The 21,142-nt window shown below is 40.4% G+C and overlaps 1 protein-coding gene across 4 annotated transcripts in view; it reads left to right on the plus strand.

Moving 5' to 3' along the window:
• The window catches only part of Not3 (CCR4-associated factor Not3), a 61,721-nt gene that overhangs the window by 12,423 nt on the left and 28,156 nt on the right, over nt 1-21,142 (plus strand). For 2 of the 4 annotated variants that reach the window (XM_071668495.1, XM_071668497.1), the window contains exons 4-7: nt 825-1,007; nt 4,976-5,113; nt 14,089-14,262; nt 17,861-18,053. In XM_071668495.1, coding sequence (XP_071524596.1) covers nt 825-1,007; nt 4,976-5,113; nt 14,089-14,262; nt 17,861-18,053 — 688 coding nt within the window. The remainder of the gene's footprint in view (nt 1-824; nt 1,008-4,975; nt 5,114-14,088; nt 14,263-17,860; nt 18,054-21,142) is intronic. The other 2 variants (XM_071668496.1, XM_071668498.1) reach the window with 1 other exon arrangement.

Raw genomic sequence — 21,142 nt, forward strand, 5'->3', positions numbered from 1 at the left:
AACCAGAACCTACATTTCACATTCTGTTGCATGGGCTACCCACACTACTTCACATTCTGTGGCTCATCCCATTAGCAATGCATCGCTCCTATGCCACATCAGTCCTGTTCATTGTATCCCATGCATGTCTGTCACCCTTGTGAATGTTTAGATTTTCATAATTTATTTCATCCATTATGAGGTCTACTTTACAATATCAATCCCCATACCCATGTTAGATTTATAAGTCAGCAACTACCCAGCCCTAAGATTGCTGGACCAAGATATTAATCTGTATGAATGTACTGTCAGAAGATATAGTAAACCAGACGTTAGTCGAGAAGATTTAAATAAAGGTATTTGTTCACGCAAATGATATGAACCACTCTTATTGATGCAAAAGATAGTAGAATAAACATTGTTTGCATATGAGGTTTTTCAGTTCATTATACTGTAATTATGAGTAAGAATTTGATAGCAATAAAGTGTATGTATCGTTTCTTAATAATGAACAATATTTTGCATTTAGAGCAGGACATTACACTCAGCATTTGAATTGTGGCACAGTCTGCTGGTAAAAACACAGCAGGATTGGTCAGTACATGTACCAGTAATTTTTGCACATTAGAGAAATGTGTTGCCTGAAAATGAAAAAGAATGTTGGTGTCTTTGGTAAGAAAGGTAACTAGTAGAATCAAGAAGAGTGAGTAATTATAATTTGGAAAGAAAAAATTATATTTCAAAATTGCACTGGTTCTGGGACTGTACATTACATGTTATGAGAATTATAGCTTTTATTATCAAAACATTTTATTTCTATTATTGACTTGTTTATTTATTTCCAGATGGACCAGTTCGAATCAGAAATCGAGTCTTTAATGGCAACGCAAAAGAAAAAGAAGATGGACAAAGATAAATCTGATAGAATAGAAGACCTCAAGGAATACATAGATAGGCATCAATATCACATCAAGAAATTGGAGATCTTAATGAGAATGCTTGACAACCAATCTATAGACTGTGACCAGGTTGATATTTCTTTGCATTTTTAGTTTTATCATCACAAGTGAAATTGAGGAATTAGAAGAATATAAGGAAATAAGAGAGAAGAGACTAGATTTCTGCAAGGTTAGAGAAAGGATGAGAAAAAAATAAGGAAGTTTGGGTGGTGAAGGGGGTAAGGCTCTAGGAGCAGTGAAGAAAGTGTGGAAGGAGAGGACCTTATCTCACAGAGCAAAAATGGGTATGTTTGAAGGAAAAGTAGATCCAACAATATTTTATGGTTGTGAGACATAGGCTATAGATAGGATTGTATGGAGGAGGGTGGATGTGTTGGACTGAAATGTTTGAGGGCAGTATATGGTGTGAGGTGGTTTGATCGAGTAAGTAACGAAAGGGTAGGAGAGATGTGTGGAAATTAAAAAGAGTGTGGTTGAGAGAGCAGAAGAGGGTGTGCTGAAATGGTTTAGGACATATGGAGAGAATGAGTGAGAAAAGATTGATAAAGAGGATATATGAGTCAGAGGTGGAGGGAACAAGAAGCAGGAGACCAAATTGGAGGTGGAAGGATGGGGTGAAAAAGATTTTGAGTGATCGGGGCCTGAACATACAAGAGGGTGAGAGGTATGCAAGGAATAGAGTGAATTGGAATGATGTGGTATACCGGTGTTGACATGCTGTCAATGGACTGAACCAGGGCATGTGAAACATCTGGGGTAAACCATGGAAAGGTCTGTGGAGCCTGGATGTGAATAGGGAATGTGAATGAATGTGGTCTTTTTTGTCTGTTTTCCTGGTCCTACCTTGTTGAAGCAGGAGGTAGTGATGCTGTTTCTTGTGGGCAGATGGCGCCAGGAATGGATGAAGGCAAGCAAGTATGAATATGTACATGTGTATATATGTATATGTTTGTGTATGTATACATGTATATATTTTTCTTTCTTTTCTTTCAAACTATTCGCCATTTCCCGCATTAGCGAGGTAGCGTTAAGAACAGAGAACTGGGCCTTTGAGGGAATATCCTCACCTGGCCCCCTTCTCTGTTCCTTCTTTTGGAAAATTAAAAAAAAGTAATATGTATATATTTTTTCTATTTTTATCATACATAATCACTGTTTCCCATGCGAGCAAGGTATCGCTAGGAAACAAACAAAGAATGGCCTATCCACTCGTATACACACACACACACATATATATATATATATTTGTACATAAACGCCCACATACGCACATATACATATATATACATATCAACATATACATGCATATACATACACATATGTAGATATTATATACATACACATGTACATATTCATACTTGCTTGCCTTCATCCATTCCCGGCTCCAGTCATGGACAGAAGCCCACATCAAGGTCGAGCCTAAATTGAAATAAAGAGAGAATTATGAAGCAGAAAAAGAAAAGATATTTATGAAGTTTTGAGGACGTGAAAAACCTGTCTTTTGAAATTTGCCAGGTCATTGGTATTGGGAAAGACGAGAAGGTAGAGAGTTCCAAAGCTTCAACATTTAGGTAAAGAAGCAGGTATCAAAATGGCCCACCCTTGAGTTGGCAATAGCTGCACAATAATCATTTGATGCAGCAGCTTGCCAATTGTTCTGTGGTCAAGTTAGTGGTTGGGGCACACAAGCAGCCAGCTCTTGGGAGCAAAAAAACAAAGTAATACCTATAGAAGAGGGAAAATGAACCAACATTGCAGCTTAGGGCAAGGGGGTCCAGTTTGAAAGTTAGCCTGGGACAGTTTTTAAGTCAGACTGCTATTGACTTGACTTGTCAAGCAAGGATACAGAGCTAGAACCCCCTCAAATGGGAACCAAAGAGAGTTGCTTTGTCGATGGGAGAGGCATCTATAGTGCTGTCAGAACGAAGTGAAGGAAAGGTAAAACGACAGAAGTTGTTAGAGATGCTCTTAGGTAGGGAAAGTGTGTCAGCAGTTTTGATGCAAGGGATTGAATATTAGTGATGGGTGATTTTAATGCAAGAGTGGGTGATATGGCATTTAAGATGTTATTAGGAGGTATAGGATACCAACTGTGAATAAGAATAGTGAACAGCTTGTGGAATTGTTTGCTGAAATAGGACTTGTGTTTGGGAATATTTGGTTTAAAACGAGTGACGTACAGAAGTATGCAGGGATGATTTGGGTTAGGGGTCATTGGAAATCGTTTGTTGGATTATGTACTGATTGATGGATGTACCAAAGAAAGACGCTTGAATATGATTGTACCAAGAGGGGCAGCTGGTAGAATGTCTGACCACTTCCTGGTGGAGGCAAGAGTGGAAGTTTATAGTGGCTTTAGGAAATTAGAAAATGGCAGAGGTGGAAAGAGGATGGTCAGAGTGAGTGAGTATGGAAGTGAGGCATGTGTGAGATACCAGAATTCATTGGTTGATGAATAGAAAATGGTGAGAGCAAACAAAACTAGGGGAATGGGTAAAGAAAGGAAGGTATTTAGGGAAGCAGTGGTCACTTGGTTGGGATAGTATTTGGTATATAGAAGGTGTTGAACATTTGAGAAAGGGTAGTGTGTGGTGGGATAAGGAAGTTAATTTTTTGTAATAAAAGAGAAAAGTGACCAGAGTATGATTTAGGAAGCTGAACAGGGTGTGCTTGGATATATGGGGAAGATGAGTAGTGAGAGACTGACTAAGAGGATATACTTAATAGAAGTGGAGAGAGAAAGGGGGTGGAGCAGACCAAGGAAATAGAAGAATGTAGTTAAAAAAGCTTTTAAGTTATTAGGGCCTGAACATTCAAGAGAGTGAGAAGTGTGTATGGGATTGAAAGAATAGGAGCAATATGGTATATAGTCAAAGAAATGCTGTGAATGTGCTGTAGAAGGGCATATAAAGTGGTAAGGGAAAACACAGAAATGTCTGTAGGGACTGATTGTTGGTAGAATGGCTCTGGTTTCACTGCATTGTACATAACATTTTAAGCGGATGTAAACAGTTGAGGCCTATCTATCTGTTCCTGATGCCACCTTATTAACTTGGGCAATGGAAAAAAGAGACAATAATAGTGATCTTTTTTATTTAGGTCACAATATCTTGTGAAGTGAGGTATTTCCAGGAGCAGTGAAGAACAGCCTCATTTGCTCACATCCTCACTGTAGCTGTCATGTATAATGCACAAACTAGAGCATTCTATCCACAGCCGAGCCCTACAGATCTTCCCATCATTCCCCATACAGCTTCAGGTGGCCTGGTTAAGCCCATTTCAAATACATCACCTTATTTATATCACATTGTTCCAGTTTGCTCTTTCCTATGCATACCTGACAACTCATCAGCATGATCTGGCCCCAATCATTCGAACATCTTTCACCCCATCCCTTCTTGTCCTTGGTCTCCCACTTTTCCTTGTTCTCTACCCTTGTGACATGTATGCCCTCTTAGTCACTCCCTCTTTGCTCTTCCTCTTTGTATATAATGATAGTGAAAACAATGGTTATACTAATATTATTTTTCATACTTTTACACTCTTTCCCTAGTAGTGAGGTAGTGCTAGGAACAAATGAAGAACAGCCTCATTTCCTCTCATCCACCCTCCTAGTTTTCATGTATAGTGCACCGAAACTCGTTCCTTTTGTCCAGAGTCAAGCCTTACAGGCTTTATCATTGTTCCCCTGACAGTTTCATATGCCCTGATTTAGCCCATTAAATGTTGTTGTTCCCTGTATATCACATCACTCCTATTCACTGTATCTCTTGCATGTTTAGGCCTTGATCACTCAAAGCATATCTCAGTCCATCCTTCCGTCTCATCCGGGGCCTCCCCCTTTTTCTTGTTCCTTCCCCTTTTGTTACATGTACCTACTTATTTATCCTCACTTGTTTTCTTCTGATCCATATTTTAGAAATCAACATACAATAAGGGAGGAATGGTTTTCTTATGAACCTTGGTTGATTTTCTTTTTTGTTGTTTCTAGTAATTTCTTTCAGTATTTTTAAAAGATTATTTTTTTTCTTTTCCAGATTAAGATGATTAAAGAGGATGTCGAGTATTACATTGAGTCTTCACAGGACCCCGACTTCAATGAAAACCTCGGGTTATATGATGACATCGATATGGATGACTTGGACTATCCAACTCCTGAAATAACTGTAGGCAAAGTAAGTGAAGTATGTAACATTACTAACACTTCCTGCCTTTGGTCTTGTTGAATGAAGTAGCTGCATGCTTCAGGGGTTCCACCAAAGGTGGGAAGAGGAGGTTTCTTCTTAGGGAACTAAGGTAGTCATGGGATCATATGCTTTTAACTTATTGACATTAAGATGTTATTAATGTTTCAGAGTAATGAAGGTGATGTTGACTTCATTAAAAACTAAAGAAGAAACCCATTTTGCTTTTGTATTTCCTGTGTGAGGTTGAAATATTGGGAAAGGTTTTATTTCCCTTTGCTTATTTTTAAACTTGAGTATGATTTGTTTTCCGTTTCATTATTTTGTAGGGGAGCCCCTTAGTGTTAAGGGGGAATGGCATTTATATGGTTTTGAATATTCACAATAGCATTGCAGTTTAATACTATGATTGTATCATTCTTGTTACACTTGCTCACATCAAATAATGAACTTTCATGTTTTAATATTGACTTGAACATTATTTTCCATGCTAGTATTGTATGTTACTGTTTTCTGTATTATCACTTCACCTGATAGACTTGCTTCTTTGGCCAGCCATAGGCAATCCTTGAGCCTGCTTTGAAGTTTTTTTTTTTTTTGGCACGATGGCTAGACATATTCTACACCAACACTTACCCCATTATATTACCCCGTCCCCTGCATATCCCTCCCATCCCAGACTGCTATACCTTGTACAGCCCTCCACTCCTTGACTCCCATTTCTTTGCTATGCCCTTCCCTTCCCCAAATCCAGCTTCCTTCACAACCCTCCAGTCCCCCAGCCCTCACACTCTGCATTTTTTCAGTTCCCATCATTACATTGTCTTCCCCTCTCTGGACCCCAAAACCATGCATGGCCCTCCCCTCCCTTGCCCCCCACCCCCACCCCCTAAGCCCCTCCTATCCCAAACCCCCACTCACTGCTTGGCCATCCCTTCCCCTGACCCCCATCCCTTGAACTTCCCATTCACCTTCTCTGCCTTTCTATATCTGTGATGCCTTTTTCCTTCAGGAGCTCCCTCAAGGGGCCTGAACATGCAGGAGGGTTAAAGGCATGCACAGAATAGAGTGAATTGGAATGATCTGGTATACTGGGGTCAGCGTGCCATCAGTGGACTGAACCAGGGCATGTGGGGTCTGGATGTGGATGGGGAGCTGTGGTTTTGGTGCATTACACGACAGCTAGAGAATGTACGTGAGCAGATGTGACCTGAATTCTCTCATTATTTCTTTTTGTTTTGAAGGTGACCATACAAAACAGGGTGTGCTGTAATGGTTAGGCATATTGGGAGGATGAGTGAGATGATGATTAATGTGGTAATATGTACATTTTGCAAGTGGAGCAAACATAGAAAAGGGGGAACCAAAGAAGAGCTGGAAAGATGGAACAAAAGATGCATTGAATGTTCAGGGCCTGAACATGCAGGTGGATGTGATGCATGCAAGTGATTGAGCAAACTGGAGTAATGTGATATACAGGGGGCAGCGTGCTATCAATGGATTGAATGAGGGCACATGAAATGGTTAGGGGAAACCACAGAAAGGTCTGTGGGATGCGGTTGTCAATGGAGGCTGTGGTTTCAGTGCATTATACACAGAAGCTAGAGAATGGATTAGTGAATAAAGTAATTTCTCAGTCAGTTTCTTTTGCTACTTGCTAATGCAGGAAATGGCAAGTTTCTTGAAAAAGATGTAAGTATGTGGAAAGAGTAACCTTAAATAGTGACAGATTGCCATTTGGTGAATATGGTTCACAAAGCAGTTCCCCCGCACTCTACCCTTCTCAGCTTCCCAGTGCCTCCACCAGTGGAAGTATGCCTTATCTGCAAGGTTATCTCATGGCAATATGAGTTTGGTAGCCTACTTTTTCCAACATATTCCTTACATTTACATGTATTTTTCTCAGAAATATTGATGTCATTGTTTGCATCAGTTGCTCACCTCCCTGCTCTACCCCTACCTCCCTTCTTCCTACATCTGCCAACACTCGCCAGACCTTCTGCGAGTTACCTTTAGCACTTTACCAACTATATGAGTGATGATATCTTACATATCCTCTGTTTTTACATATATTTCTTTTATTTTGAGAACCATACTTTTTATATACATCATAGTTTACAAATACAGGTTTGCCCACCATTTAAGGGTTAAGCAAGAATTTGGTTTGAAGAGATGTAAAGAAGTACTTTGATAACATAAGAGTTGCTGTTGAGTGGAATAGTTTTAAACATTTAAACTTAAATTGCAAGCAGTACAAAGAAGTTTAAAAACTTTAGGAGGGTAAAGAATGTTCCTTATATGGGACCCTAAGAGTGTATGACTTCTTCGCATACTATGCAAGAAGGTAATTTAATTTGAATCGTATTAACCACTTCTTATCCTCATAACATTCATCTCTTGATATATACACATTTATGAAAACTTTTAATGTTCCTTTTGAATTTCGTATATAATGTTGATAAATCGTTTGGAATATTTTGGAGCCATTCCCCTTTCTTCTTGTAGTGAAATATATTACTAATTTTACTAATATGCATTTAGTGTTCAGAAGCTTCAATGATTTTATAGATTGCCCTTAGTATGAAACATATGTATTTAATCTTTCTTTTTAAACATAAAACCCAGAACTCTTTTGATGGGGCCTCTACAGCTTTAAGGCTGCACCACAAACAGTAGTAAGGAAATTATTGGCTCTTTTGGAGTGACAAGTTTTCTGATGATAGTGCACACCTTTTTGTCCATTGACCATGATAGCATCTCACAAGAGGTGACTCCTAATTTGCAGTGTACATCTTCATACAAGCAGAGTCTGTCAACACCAACACACATAAGGATGAGTAGGGTAGATGGTAAGCTGCTATAATAATTATACATTGGCTTATGAATAATTGATAGTGTGCAAAAGAGACTCTTGGATGTGAATATGCTTAGAAGGGCAGTGGGTGAGATGTCTGGTCACTTCTTGGTGGAGGCAAGGTTGAAAGTTTGTAGATATTTCAGGAAAAGAGGAAGTGATATTGGTAAGAAGAGAATGGTGAAAGTTAGTGAGCTTGGAAAAGAGGCTTGTATGAAGAGATAGAGATACCAAAAAAGATTGAGTGTAGAATGACAAAAGATTAGAGTAAATCAAGCAAGGGAAGTATGCAAGGATTAAGCTTTTATGGGAGCAGGCCTTATATATGCAAGAAGAGTGTCTTGTGGAAGATAGGAGGTGAGCATGTAGAAAAGGGTAGTTAGGGGATGGAAGATGAATTGTTATTGAAAGAGAAGAGAGGTTTGGGGCATGCAGAAGGTGGAGGTGAGCATGTGGAAAAGAATAGTAAGTTTTAGAATGAGGAAGATAAGTTGCAGTTGAAAGAGGAAAGAGAGGTGTACGGACATTAATTGCAGGAAAAGAGTGCAAGTGATTAGTAGATGTGCAAGAAAGTGGCTGGAAGTCAAAAGGAAAGTGCAGGGACTGTAAAAGATGGCAAAGGAGAGTTGGGGTGAGTGAGTATTAGCAAACTTCAGGGAGATAAGAAATGATTTTTGTTGGAGGTTAATAGTGTGAGAACAAAAGAACAGATGTAAGCATCAGTTAAGAGGCAAATAGGTGAGCATTAACAGGCAGAGATTAGATAAAGAGGAAATGAAGTGAGCATTCTGGAGTGTTGAATGTGCTTGATGATTAGGTAGCAGATTTGGGATTTTTGGATATGGAGGGATGAAATGTAAGAGAGTCGTGGTAGATGGTTTGCTGGTAAGAGAAGAGGTGGAGAATGCTTTGCATTACATAAAGTGTAGCAAAGCACCTGAAGTGGATGGGATTATTGTTGAATTTCTTAAGGAGGGAGTTGACTGTGCTGTTGAATAGTTAAATAGGATTTCCAATGTATGTATGGATCATGGTATGTGCCTGGGGATTGGCAAAATACCTGTTTATTGCCATTGTATAAAGGTGAGGAGGACAAACTTGATTGTTTGAATTACAAAGGTATAAGTTTGTTGAGTGTACCTGGTAAATTATATGGGAAAGTGGTGATTGGGAGGGTGTTGGCATGTGCCGAGCATGAGGCTGTAGAGAAGTATGGATTGAGGAGTGACAGAGGTTATGTGGAACAGATGCTCGCTTTGGAGAATTTTTGTAAATGGAAATGGTGAAGAGCTTGTAGATTTATGTGCTGAAAAAGGAATGATGATTGGGAATACTTGGTTTAAAAAGTGAGATATACATAAGTATACTTATGTAAGTAGGAGAGATGGCCAGAGAGCGTTATTGGATTACGTGTTAATTGACAGGCGCGCGAAAGAGAGACTTTTGGATGTTAATGTGCTGAGAGGTGCAACTGGAGGGATGTCTGATCATTATCTTGTGGAGGCTAAGGTGAAGATTTGTATGGGTTTTCAGAAAAGAAGAGTGAATGTTGGGGTGAAGAGGGTGGTGAGAGTAAGTGAGCTTGGGAAGGAGACTTGTGTGAGGAAGTACCAGGAGAGACTGAGTACAGAATGGAAAAAGGTGAGAACAATGGAAGTAAGGGGAGTGGGGGAGGAATGGGATGTATTTAGGGAATCAGTGATGGATTGCGCAAAAGATGCTTGTGGCATGAGAAGAGTGGGAGGTGGGTTGATTAGAAAGGGTAGTGAGTGGTGGGATGAAGAAGTAAGAGTATTAGTGAAAGAGAAGAGAGAGGCATTTGGACGATTTTTGCAGGGAAAAAATGAAATTGAGTGGGAGATGTATAAAAGAAAGAGACAGGAGGTCAAGAGAAAGGTGCAAGAGGTGAAAAAAAGGGCAAATGAGAGTTGGAGTGAGAGAGTATCATTAAATTTTAGGGAGAATAAAAAGATGTTCTGGAAGGAGGTAAATAAAGTGCGTAAGACAAGGGAGCAAATGGGAACTTCAGTGAAGGGCGCAAATGGGGAGGTGATAACAAGTAGTGGTGATGTGAGAAGGAGATGGAGTGAGTATTTTGAAGGTTTGTTGAATGTGTTTGATGATAGAGTGGCAGATATAGGGTGTTTTGGTCGAGGTGGTGTGCAAAGTGAGAGGGTTAGGGAAAATGATTTGGTAAACAGAGAAGAGGTAGTAAAAGCTTTGCGGAAGATGAAAGCCGGCAAGGCAGCAGGTTTGGATGGTATTGCAGTGGAATTTATTAAAAAAAGGGGGTGACTGTATTGTTGACTGGTTGGTAAGGTTATTTAATGTATGTATGACTCATGGTGAGGTGCCTGAGGATTGGCGGAATGCGTGCATAGTGCCATTGTACAAAGGCAAAGGGGATAAGAGTGAGTGCTCAAATTACAGAGGTATAAGTTTGTTGAGTATTCCTGGTAAATTATATGGGAGGGTATTGATTGAGAGGGTGAAGGCATGTACAGAGCATCAGATTGGGGAAGAGCAGTGTTGTTTCAGAAGTGGTAGAGGATGTGTGGATCAGGTGTTTGCTTTGAAGAATGTATGTGAGAAATACTTAGAAAAGCAAATGGATTTGTATGTAGCATTTATGGATCTGGAGAAGGCATATGATAGAGTTGATAGAGATGCTCTGTGGAAGGTATTAAGAATATATGGTGTGGGAGGCAAGTTGTTAGAAGCAGTGAAAAGTTTTTATCGAGGATGTAAGGCATGTGTACGTGTAGGAAGAGAGGAAAGTGATTGGTTCTCGGTGAATGTAGGTTTGCGGCAGGGGTGTGTGATGTCTCCATGGTTGTTTAATTTGTTTATGGATGGGGTTGTTAGGGAGGTGAATGCAAGAGTTTTGGAAAGAGGGGCAAGTATGAAGTCTGTTGGGGATGAGAGAGCTTGGGAAGTGAGTCAGTTGTTGTTCGCTGATGATACAGCGCTGGTGGCTGATTCATGTGAGAAACTGCAGTAGCTGGTGACTGAGTTTGGTAAAGTGTGTGAAAGAAGAAAGTTAAGAGTAAATGTGAATAAGAGCAAGGTTATTAGGTACAGTAGGGTTGAGGGTCAAGTCAATTGGGAGGTGAGTTTGAATGGAGAAAAACTGGAGGAAGTGAAGTGTTTTAGATATCTGGGAGTGGATCTGGCAGCGGATGGAACCATGGAAGCGGTAGTGGATCATAGGGTGGGGGAGGGGGCGAAAATTCTGGGAGCCTTGAAGAATGTGTGGAAGTCGAGAACATTATCTCGGAAAGCAAAAATGGGTATGTTTGAAGGAATAGTGGTTCCAACAATGTTGTATGGTTGCGAGGCGTGGGCTATGGATAGAGTTGTGCGCAGGAGGATGGATGTGCTGGAAATGAGATGTTTGAGGACAATGTGTGGTGTGAGGTGGTTTGATCGAGTAAGTAACGTAAGGGTAAGAGAGATGTGTGGAAATAAAAAGAGCGTGGTTGAGAGAGCAGAAGAGGGTGTTTTGAAATGGTTCGGGCACATGGAGAGAATGAGTGAGGAAAGATTGACCAAGAGAATATATGTGTCGGAGGTGGAGGGAACGAGGAGAAGAGGGAGACCAAATTGGAGGTGGAAAGATGGAGTGAAAAAGATTTTGTGTGATCGGGGCCTGAACATGCAGGAGGGTGAAAGGAGGGCAAGGAATAGAGTGAATTGGAGCGATGTGGTATACCGGGGTTGACGTGCTGTCAGTGGATTGAATCAAGGCATGTGAAGCATCTGGGGTAAACCATGGAAAGCTGTGTAGGTATGTATATTTGCGTGTGTGGACGTATGTATATACATGTGTATGGGGGTGGGTTGGGCCATTTCTTTCGTCTGTTTCCTTGCGCTACCTCGCAAACGCGGGAGACAGCGACAAAAAAAAAAAAAAAAAAAACTTAGAGAAACAGTGGGATTTGATTTGTATGTGGCATATATGGATCTGGAGAAGGCATTTGATAGGGTTGATAGAAGTGCTTTTTGGAAAGTGTTACAAGTGTGTATGGTGTGGGAGGAAAGCAATAAGGCATGTGTGCAATTAGGAAGAGAGAAGAGTGAGTGATCCAGGTCTTCAGTGGAGGGGCATGGTGTCATCATGACTGCTCAGTCACTTTATGGAGGAGGTTGAAATGAGATGTCTAAGTACACTATGTGGTGTGTAAAGGTTTAATAGAATTAGAAATGATAGAGGAAGAGAGAAGTGTGATGGTAAGAACAGTTTGTATGAGAGAGCCACAGGGGATGTGCTTAATTGTTTTGGACATAGGGAGAGGATGAATGAAGAAATGACAAAATGGTTGTACATGACAAAAATGGAAGAACAGGAAAAGCGGAGAAACCAAGGGGCTTGAAGGATTGCATTAGAGATGCTTTGGGTGTCAGTGGCCAGAATGTGCAAAAGGGTTAGAGACATGCAAGGGATAGGCAAACTATAGCAGTGTTGTATACAAGAGGTGAACTGCTATGAGTGGGCTTAACCAGGATATTTTCATATGAAGGGTTTGTGGGGCCTGCCTGCAGATGATGGGTAGTGATTTTAGTGCATTTTGCATGTCAGCTAGAGAGTGGATTTGAGCCACCGAAGCCATTTCTTTGTTTATTACTGGTGCTATTTCGCTACTGTGGTAGACGGTGAACAAGCATGAATAAATTAGTTGGGATGTAAGTTTGAATTGAGAAAAATTGGAGGAAGTAAAGTGTTTTAGATATCTGGGAGTGGACTTGGCAGCGAATGGAACTATGGGAGTGGAAGTGAGTCATAGGTTAGGGGAGGGGGCAAAGGTTCTGGGAGCAATGAAGAATGTGTGGAGAGAACATTATCTTTGAGAACAAAAATAGGTGATTGAAGGAATAATAGTTCCAACAATTTTGTATGATTGCAAGGCATGGACAGTAGATAGGGTTGTGTGGAGGAGGGTGGATGTGTTGGAAATGAAATGTTTGAAAACAGTATGTTATGTGAGGTGGTTTGTTCGAGTATGTAATGAAAGGGTTAGAGAAATGTGTGGTAATGAAAGAGTGTGGTTGAAAAAGCATAAGAGGGTGTGTTGAATTGGTTTGGACATATGGTGAGAATGAGTGAGGAAAGGTTGACAAAAATGATATATGTGTCTGAGGTGGAGGAAACAAGTATAAGTGGGAGACCAAATTGGAGGTGGAAGGATGGAGTGAAAAAGACTTTAAGCGATCGGGACCTGAACACGCAGGAGTGTGAATGGTTTACTCAGAATAGAATGAATTGGAATGATATGGTATATTGGGGTCGATGTGCCATTAGTGGACTGAACCAAGGCATGTGAAACATCTGGGGTAAACCATGGAAAGGTCTGTGGGGCCTGGATGTGGATAGGGAGATCCTGGTTTTGGTTGAGAGAGCTGAAGAGGGTGTGCTGAAATGGCTTGGACATACAGAGAGAGTGAATGAGGACAGGTTGACAAAGAGGATATATGTGTTATAAGTGAAGGGAACTGGGAGAACAGGGAGACCAAACTGGAGATGTAAGGATGGAGGGGAAAATATTTTGAGTGATTGGGGGCCTAAACATGTAGGAGTGTGAAAGGTGTGTGAGATAGAGTGAATTAGAATATGGTATACTGGGGTTAATGTGTTGTAACAGGACTGATCCAGGGCATGTGAAGCTTTTTGGGTAAACCATACAAACATACATACATTTCTTATTTGTATTATACCCAATCTGATGCTTTGTACATCCCTTCACCTTCTCAATCAGTACCCTACCATATATTTTCCCAGGAATACTCAACAAACTTATGCCTCTTTGGTTTGAACACTCGCCTTTATTCCCTTTGCCTTTGTACAATGGCATTATGCATGCATTCCGCCAATCCTCAGGCACTTCACCATGGTCCATATATACATTGAATATCCTTACCAACCAGTCAACAACACAAGTCACCCCTTTTTTAATAAATTCCACTGCAATACCATCGAAACCCGCTGCTTTACCGGATTTCATCTTCTGCAAAGCTTTCACTCCCTCTTTTCTCTTCAGCAGACCATTCTCCCTGATCCCTTCACTTTGCACACCACCCCTTAATTGTGTAGTACATATGCTTTTTCTTTCCAAAGCATGTGCTGGGTGGGAGTCACGACAGCACAGATGGGTCAACACCATCATCAGTGTGTGGGTCATCACCAGCACCATCCCCTGCCACCAACCATTCCATCGACCATGATGTACCTACCACACCTCACGATAAGAAGAGAAGTAGTAAAAATGATGAGTCCAGATCAGTCAGTTCGGTAAGCACATCCAGTTTTTACTCAAGATGTTATTACTTATAAGCGAAAATTAGCTAAGTTGAACAAACTTCTTATAAAGGTCATGCTTACCTAAAAGATTTTCTATTTTCCTCCTGTGCATTTGACATTGTATTGCTGTTGTGTGTATAACCTATGTAGGCAGTAAGCAGAAAAGACCCTCAGAAATGACTAGTCACATTACTTAACGAAGTTGTTATATTCTCAAATGACTGGATTTTATGGGCTTGCCAATCACATATCAGTTTTGATGTGAATCCACTGGCCCAGACAGTCAGGTCCCTCCTCGGAGTTAAGCTCATGTAGATGTTGGTAAGAGAGCAGATGGTCCTTTAGATTGGCCTGTCTTTTAAGGTGAACATAGATATTAGAAAACTTGTTGTTTTCATTAATGAAAAATGTCTTATGACTATTTTTTTATGATTTTTGCATATTTGAAAGCAAGACTTCAGGGAATATAGGTAAAAAAGAAAGTTCATGTACTGTTTTGGTCGTTTGCGAGTTCTGCGTTTTCGCATGTTTCACAGGATTCATGAACTTTACAGACTTAAAACTTATGAAGTCATCCAAGCTTCATAAGTATTTCAAGCTTTTTAGGCTATAGGGCAGAAATTGCTGTAAAAGTTTGTTTATGTTTTCTTTAGTAATAAGGTTTTTTCTTAGAGGATTACAGTTTGCATGTGACTGGTTGCATTAAATTCAGTAAACATTTACTCCTCATTACACAGGCCCATAATTTATGGTTTCTGTCATGCACATTTTGTTTTTGACACTAGTTTTTAGTGAGTTTCACTTGTGTATGGTTGTAGCATGTCATGTGAGCTTAGGACAAGAGTTATAAGGCTGTTTATCCAAACTAGCAGCTACATAAACTTTCAGCTTTCGTCTCAAGGTTAAGGAGATCCCTCTTTGCAATATTAAGCTGTTAGGCATATAAACTATTTCTCTGTTCATGTGTGAGTTTACTGTTAAAGCTATTAGCTGCACTCAAGCAAGTAGGGAACTAAATCACAACAGAAAATAGAGACTTTTCAAAATATGCTATGCTGTGTTTGTTTTCCAACCCTCACACAACCTTTCTCTACATTTAGCACCAAATTTTCTTGGATAGTGAAAGACATTGTAGGCAGGGCCTCCGAGGGGGTGGTGAAAGGGGTACTTCATACCTGGGCCTTGGGGTCCAGAAGGGAGGGCCTGGGAATTTCCTGGGATCTCAGAAAATGCAAAAAAGTCACAGAACCCTCCATTCCACCCTTCTCTCATCTTCCATACCCTTTTTGGCCTTACTGCTCATGGCTTAAAACCATAGTGGATGAAAACAGAATGACAAAGGGAGAAGGGAAGGGGACCTGAAAGAAACTTTGTTCCCCTGATAAAATTCCTCTCATGAACCCTGAATGTAGGGGATACTTCTGAGAAAGGCAGTGAGAAAGTAGAAAATTTGGATGTTTGGAAAAAGATTAAGCTAATTGATACTGCAATGATTTTTAGTGAAGATCTGGAACTTGAGAATTTTATATGCTTTCTAAGTGTTAGTGAAGATGTTAGTAAGGAGATGGGGAACATTGTGGTTGGAAGCTCCACTATAATAGCTATAGTGAGAAAGTGTATGCTAAGAGTATATACCCTCTAGAAGGCAAGGTGAAGAAATTGTTAGTACATCATTAGGAGTTATGTAAAGTGCCAGAAAATGATGTAAACAAACTTGAAAACTGTTTGAAGAAGCAAGACAGCAAAATAATGAAACTCAAGGTTGCTTTTAACTTTGTTATACATGAATATTGGTTCTCCCACCAAAGGTAGGTGATGAATCAGAAAAGCAGGCAGTATACATGAATATTGGCTCTCCCACAAAAGGTAGGTGATGAATCAGGAAAGCAGGCCCAATATTGAATAAACAGTGAAGGGAATGGTGGACAGGATCTAGGAGTTGACTTTAGGGCTAAGAAGGAAACCTGCAGAGGAAAGGTATGGAAGAGGAGCAAAAGTCTTGGGTTTCTAAATTAGTTAGGCAGAAAGAATCATTGACTAAAGTCTTAACGGAGGTGTTATACTGGACAGTCTGAGAAGCTTGTGGAGCAAAGAATGGATGACATAGAAAGCAAGAAACCTCCAGGGTAGATGAAAGTGCAGTAAATAGATAAAAGATAAGGACATAGCCTGACTACAAGTGGTAATAAAAAGGTAGCCCACTTTTCAAATGCAGCAGGCTGTGCAGAAGGAAATTGATAATTAGTTGTAAGTCAGGTATGATCATTTGTTGGAAGAAAGTTTCTGAACACATGAAAATCCTGCAGAGCATACATCTTAAGTCTACAGGGTTTGTGTTGAACGATTGCTCAAATAGTGACATTTTGCAGTGGTGACATTTGAAATTAGGATACAGATTCTCAGAATGACACAAAGGCCTATCTTTCTAGATAAATAGATAGACACTAAGGCCAAGCACCAGCTATAATTTTGAATAAGAGTTGTCCTCTGCTAATGGCTTGTAAAGGATAAGGCATAAAGGCTAAGAAGCGGCACTGCAGTTCATGAGCTATGAAGACCCTTTGACCTTGGCCACCCCCATGAGAGAGTTTCTGGAAAGAACAGGTGTCAGAGATATGGTTAGATAATAACTTTAACAGTACTAGTCCCCCTCCCATTAACTGTATCCCATTAACTGTCACTCCACCCCTCATCCACTCCACGACCACCTCAGTCATTCTTCATGAACATTGTCACCATCAATAGATTTAGTCTGATATACCTGTGAAAGGGCAGTAGTAGTTAAACAGATAGTCTAAATTAGTGGAAGGCTGTTTCAGGTATAGTCTACTCATGGGAGTTGGATTGCAGAAACTTTTGGGTCAGGAACTTAACCTCCCATAAAACTTGGATTTCAGTTGTTTATACAGCAACATACCACCAGAATGACAAATCTTCAGGAACATAATCATTTTGTTTTATGGGGACTCCCTGTATTGCTTCATCCACCCTGCCTTAGAGATCCTATCAGATGCTTCCTCATCTTCTGGTGAAAAATTATTAAAGATGGTTCCTGAGTTTAGGAGGGTTTTTTTTGGGACAATGCTGAAAATGAATGTGACTGGGAGCACGGTTATTTGGTTTGATAGTGGATAGAGACAGGCTATTTAGTGTGTGAGTTTGAGTGGAGAGAACTTGAAGAAGTGGATTATTTTAGATACCTGGGAGTGGACATGGCAGTGAATGGTACAATGGGAGCTGAAGTGAGCCATAGAGTAGGTTGTGTTGAAGGTCCCTGATGCACTGAGGAATGTGTGTAAAGAGAGTTCATTGTCTGTAAAGGCAAAGATGAGTATGTTTGATGGTATAGTAGTCCCACTGGTGTTGTATGGATTACTGGTGTGGGCCCAAGGTAACAAATTAGGAAGAGGATGGATGTGTTGGAAGTGAAATGCTTTTTGTGTCAGTTGGGTTGATTGATTGAACAAGAAATTTAGAATTTATTGATTTAATAATAATTTTAAGAAAATTTCTTGAAGGATTTTGAATTAGATTACCATTTTAAAACAGGGATAATTATAACTGTTGTAATATAGATAAACATTCACAGACAACCCAGCCAGTAAAACCTTTGGTAGTCAGACCAGCGACCAACAGTATCACTAGCAACAGTACTATGAATAGTATTAGCAGTAATACGAATAACAGCAGCTCTGTTTCCTCCACCTCCATTGTTGTGGTCAACTCCAATTCATCATCAAAGGCCACCCCACCTCCATCCACCCCTACAAAGCCTGTACCAGGTTAGTTGTTTCCTACTTTATTATTCATAAATGTTTTTATTTCTGCTTAGATTGGGTGGATCATATGCATATGGCCCATCTTTTCAAGGCTAAATGGCCCTGTAGTGGAAATCTTTTCTTGGAACACTGGGGTCTTTTACTCTACCTCTGATGGCTGGGAAAGTGCAGGTATTCCTAGTTCCTTGTTAGATATCCCTTCTTTGAGTTATGTATGTTGAAGTTAATGTATTCTGTTATGATGTTTTACGTTATGTATATATATATATATATTTTTTTTTTTTTTTTTTTATACTTTGTCGCTGTCTCCCGCGTTTGCGAGGTAGCGCAAGGAAACAGACGAAAGAAATGGCCCAACCCCCCCCCATACACATGTACATACACACGTCCACACACGCAAATATACATACCTACACCGCTTTCCATGGTTTACCCCAGACGCTTCACATGCCTTGGTTCAATCCACTGACAGCACGTCAACCCCTGTATACCACATCGCTCCAATTCACTCTATTCCTTGCCCTCCTTTCACCCTCCTGCATGTTCAGGCCCCGATCACACAAAATCTTTTTCACTCCATCTTTCCACCTCCAATTTGGTCTCCCTCTTCTCCTCGTTCCCTCCACCTCCGACACATATATCCTCTTGGTCAATCTTTCCTCACTCATTCTCTCCATGTGCCCAAACCATTTCAAAACACCCTCTTCTGCTCTCTCAACCACGCTCTTTTTATTTCCACACATCTCTCTTACCCTTACGTTACTTACTCGATCAAACCACCTCACACCACACATTGTCCTCAAACATCTCATTTCCAGCACATCCATCCTCCTGCGCACAACTCTATCCATAGCCCACGCCTCGCAACCATACAGCATTGTTGGAACCACTATTCCTTCAAACATACCCATTTTTGCTTTCCGAGATAATGTTCTCGACTTCCACACATTTTTCAAGGCTCCCAAAATTTTCGCCCCCTCCCCCACCCTATGATCCACTTCCGCTTCCATGGTTCCATCCGCTGACAGATCCACTCCCAGATATCTAAAACACTTCACTTCCTCCAGTTTTTCTCCATTCAAACTCACCTCCCAATTGACTTGACCCTCAACCCTACTGTACCTAATAACCTTGCTCTTATTCACATTTACTCTTAACTTTCTTCTTCCACACACTTTACCAAACTCAGTCACCAGCTTCTGCAGTTTCTCACATGAATATATATATATATATATATATATATATATATATATATATATATATATATATATATATGGTGTGGGAGGCAAGTTGTTAGAAGCAGTGAAAAGTTTTTATCGAGGATGTAAGGCATGTGTACGTGTAGGAAGAGAGGAAAGTGATTGGTTCTCAGTGAATGTAGGTTTGCGGCAGGGGTGCGTGATGTCTCCATGGTTGTTTAATTTGTTTATGGATGGGGTTGTTAGGGAGGTGAATGCAAGAGTTTTGGAAAGAGGGGCAAGTATGAAGTCTGTTGGGGATGAGAGAGCTTGGGAAGTGAGTCAGTTGTTGTTCGCTGATGATACAGTGCTGGTGGCTGATTCATGTGAGAAACTGCAGAAGCTGGTGACTGAGTTTGGTAAAGTGTGTGAAAGAAGAAAGTTAAGAGTAAATGTGAATAAGAGCAAGGTTATTAGGAACAGTAGGGTTGAGGGTCAAGTCAATTGGGAGGTGAGTTTGAATGGAGAAAGGCTGGAGGAAGTGAAGTGTTTTAGATATCTGGGAGTGGATCTGGCAGCGGATGGAACCATGGAAGCGGAAGTGGATCATAGGGTGGGGGAGGGGGCGAAAATTCTGGGAGCCTTGAAGAGTGTGTGGAAGTCGAGAACATTATCTCGGAAAGCAAAAATGGGTATGTTTGAAGGAATAGTGGTTCCAACAATGTTGTATGGTTGCGAGGCGTGGGCTATGGATAGAGTTGTGCGCAGGAGGATGGATGTGCTGGAAATGAGATGTTTGAGGACAATGTGTGGTGTGAGGTGGTTTGATCGAGTAAGTAACGTAAGGGTAAGAGAGATGTGTGGAAATAAAAAGAGCGTGGTTGAGAGAGCAGAAGAGGGTGTTTTGAAATGGTTCGGGCACATGGAGAGAATGAGTGAGGAAAGATTGACCAAGAGAATATATGTGTCGGAGGTGGAGGGAACGAGGAGAAGAGGGAGACCAAATTGGAGGTGGAAAGATGGAGTGAAAAAGATTTTGTGTGATCGGGGCCTGAACATACAGGAGGGTGAAAGGAGGGCAAGGAATAGAGTGAATTGGAGCGATGTGGTATACCAGGGTTGACGTGCTGTCAGTGGATTGAATCAAGGCATGTGAAGCGTCTGGGGTAAACCATGGAAAGCTGTGTAGGTATGTGTATTTGCGTGTGTGGACGTATGTATATACATGTGTATGGGGGTGGGTTGGGCCATTTCTTTCGTCTGTTTCCTTGCGCTACCTCGCAAACGCGGGAGACAGCGACAAAGCAAAAAAAAAAAAATATATATATATATATATATATATATATATATATATATATATATATATATATATATATATATATACATATATATACATATATATAAGGACCTCAGTGATTATTGTTTTGCTGAATTGAGTCTTGTTTAAAGTCACTTTGTAGAGGTATGTGGATTGTAGATAAATTTTGGTTCAGCATTGATTATGTGAAAGATGTATGAAACTTTTTCGGATATATGAAATATAGAGTAATTTGTGATTTTAGAACTTCCTCATAGACTTAAACTTTTAGATTCTTCTGGAGCACATTCTGCTTTCAAGGCTATCTTTGTAAGGCATTACTTTTGTTCTGTATGAGTGACCATGGCTGTCTTAGGACTATTTTGTTGTATGATTCTCTTCTCTCTCTCTCTCTCTCTCTCTCTCTCTCTCTCTCTATTTTTTTTTTTTTTTTTTTTTTTTATACTTTGTCGCTGTCTCCCGCGTTTGCGAGGTAGCGCAAGGAAACAGACGAAAGAAATGGCCCAACCCCCCCCCATACACATGCATATACATACGTCCACACACGCAAATATACATACCTACACAGCTTTCCATGGTTTACCCCAGACGCTTCA

Source organism: Panulirus ornatus, chromosome 13 (genome assembly GCF_036320965.1).
Source record: "Panulirus ornatus isolate Po-2019 chromosome 13, ASM3632096v1, whole genome shotgun sequence".
Classification (NCBI taxonomy): Eukaryota; Metazoa; Arthropoda; class Malacostraca; order Decapoda; family Palinuridae; genus Panulirus; species Panulirus ornatus.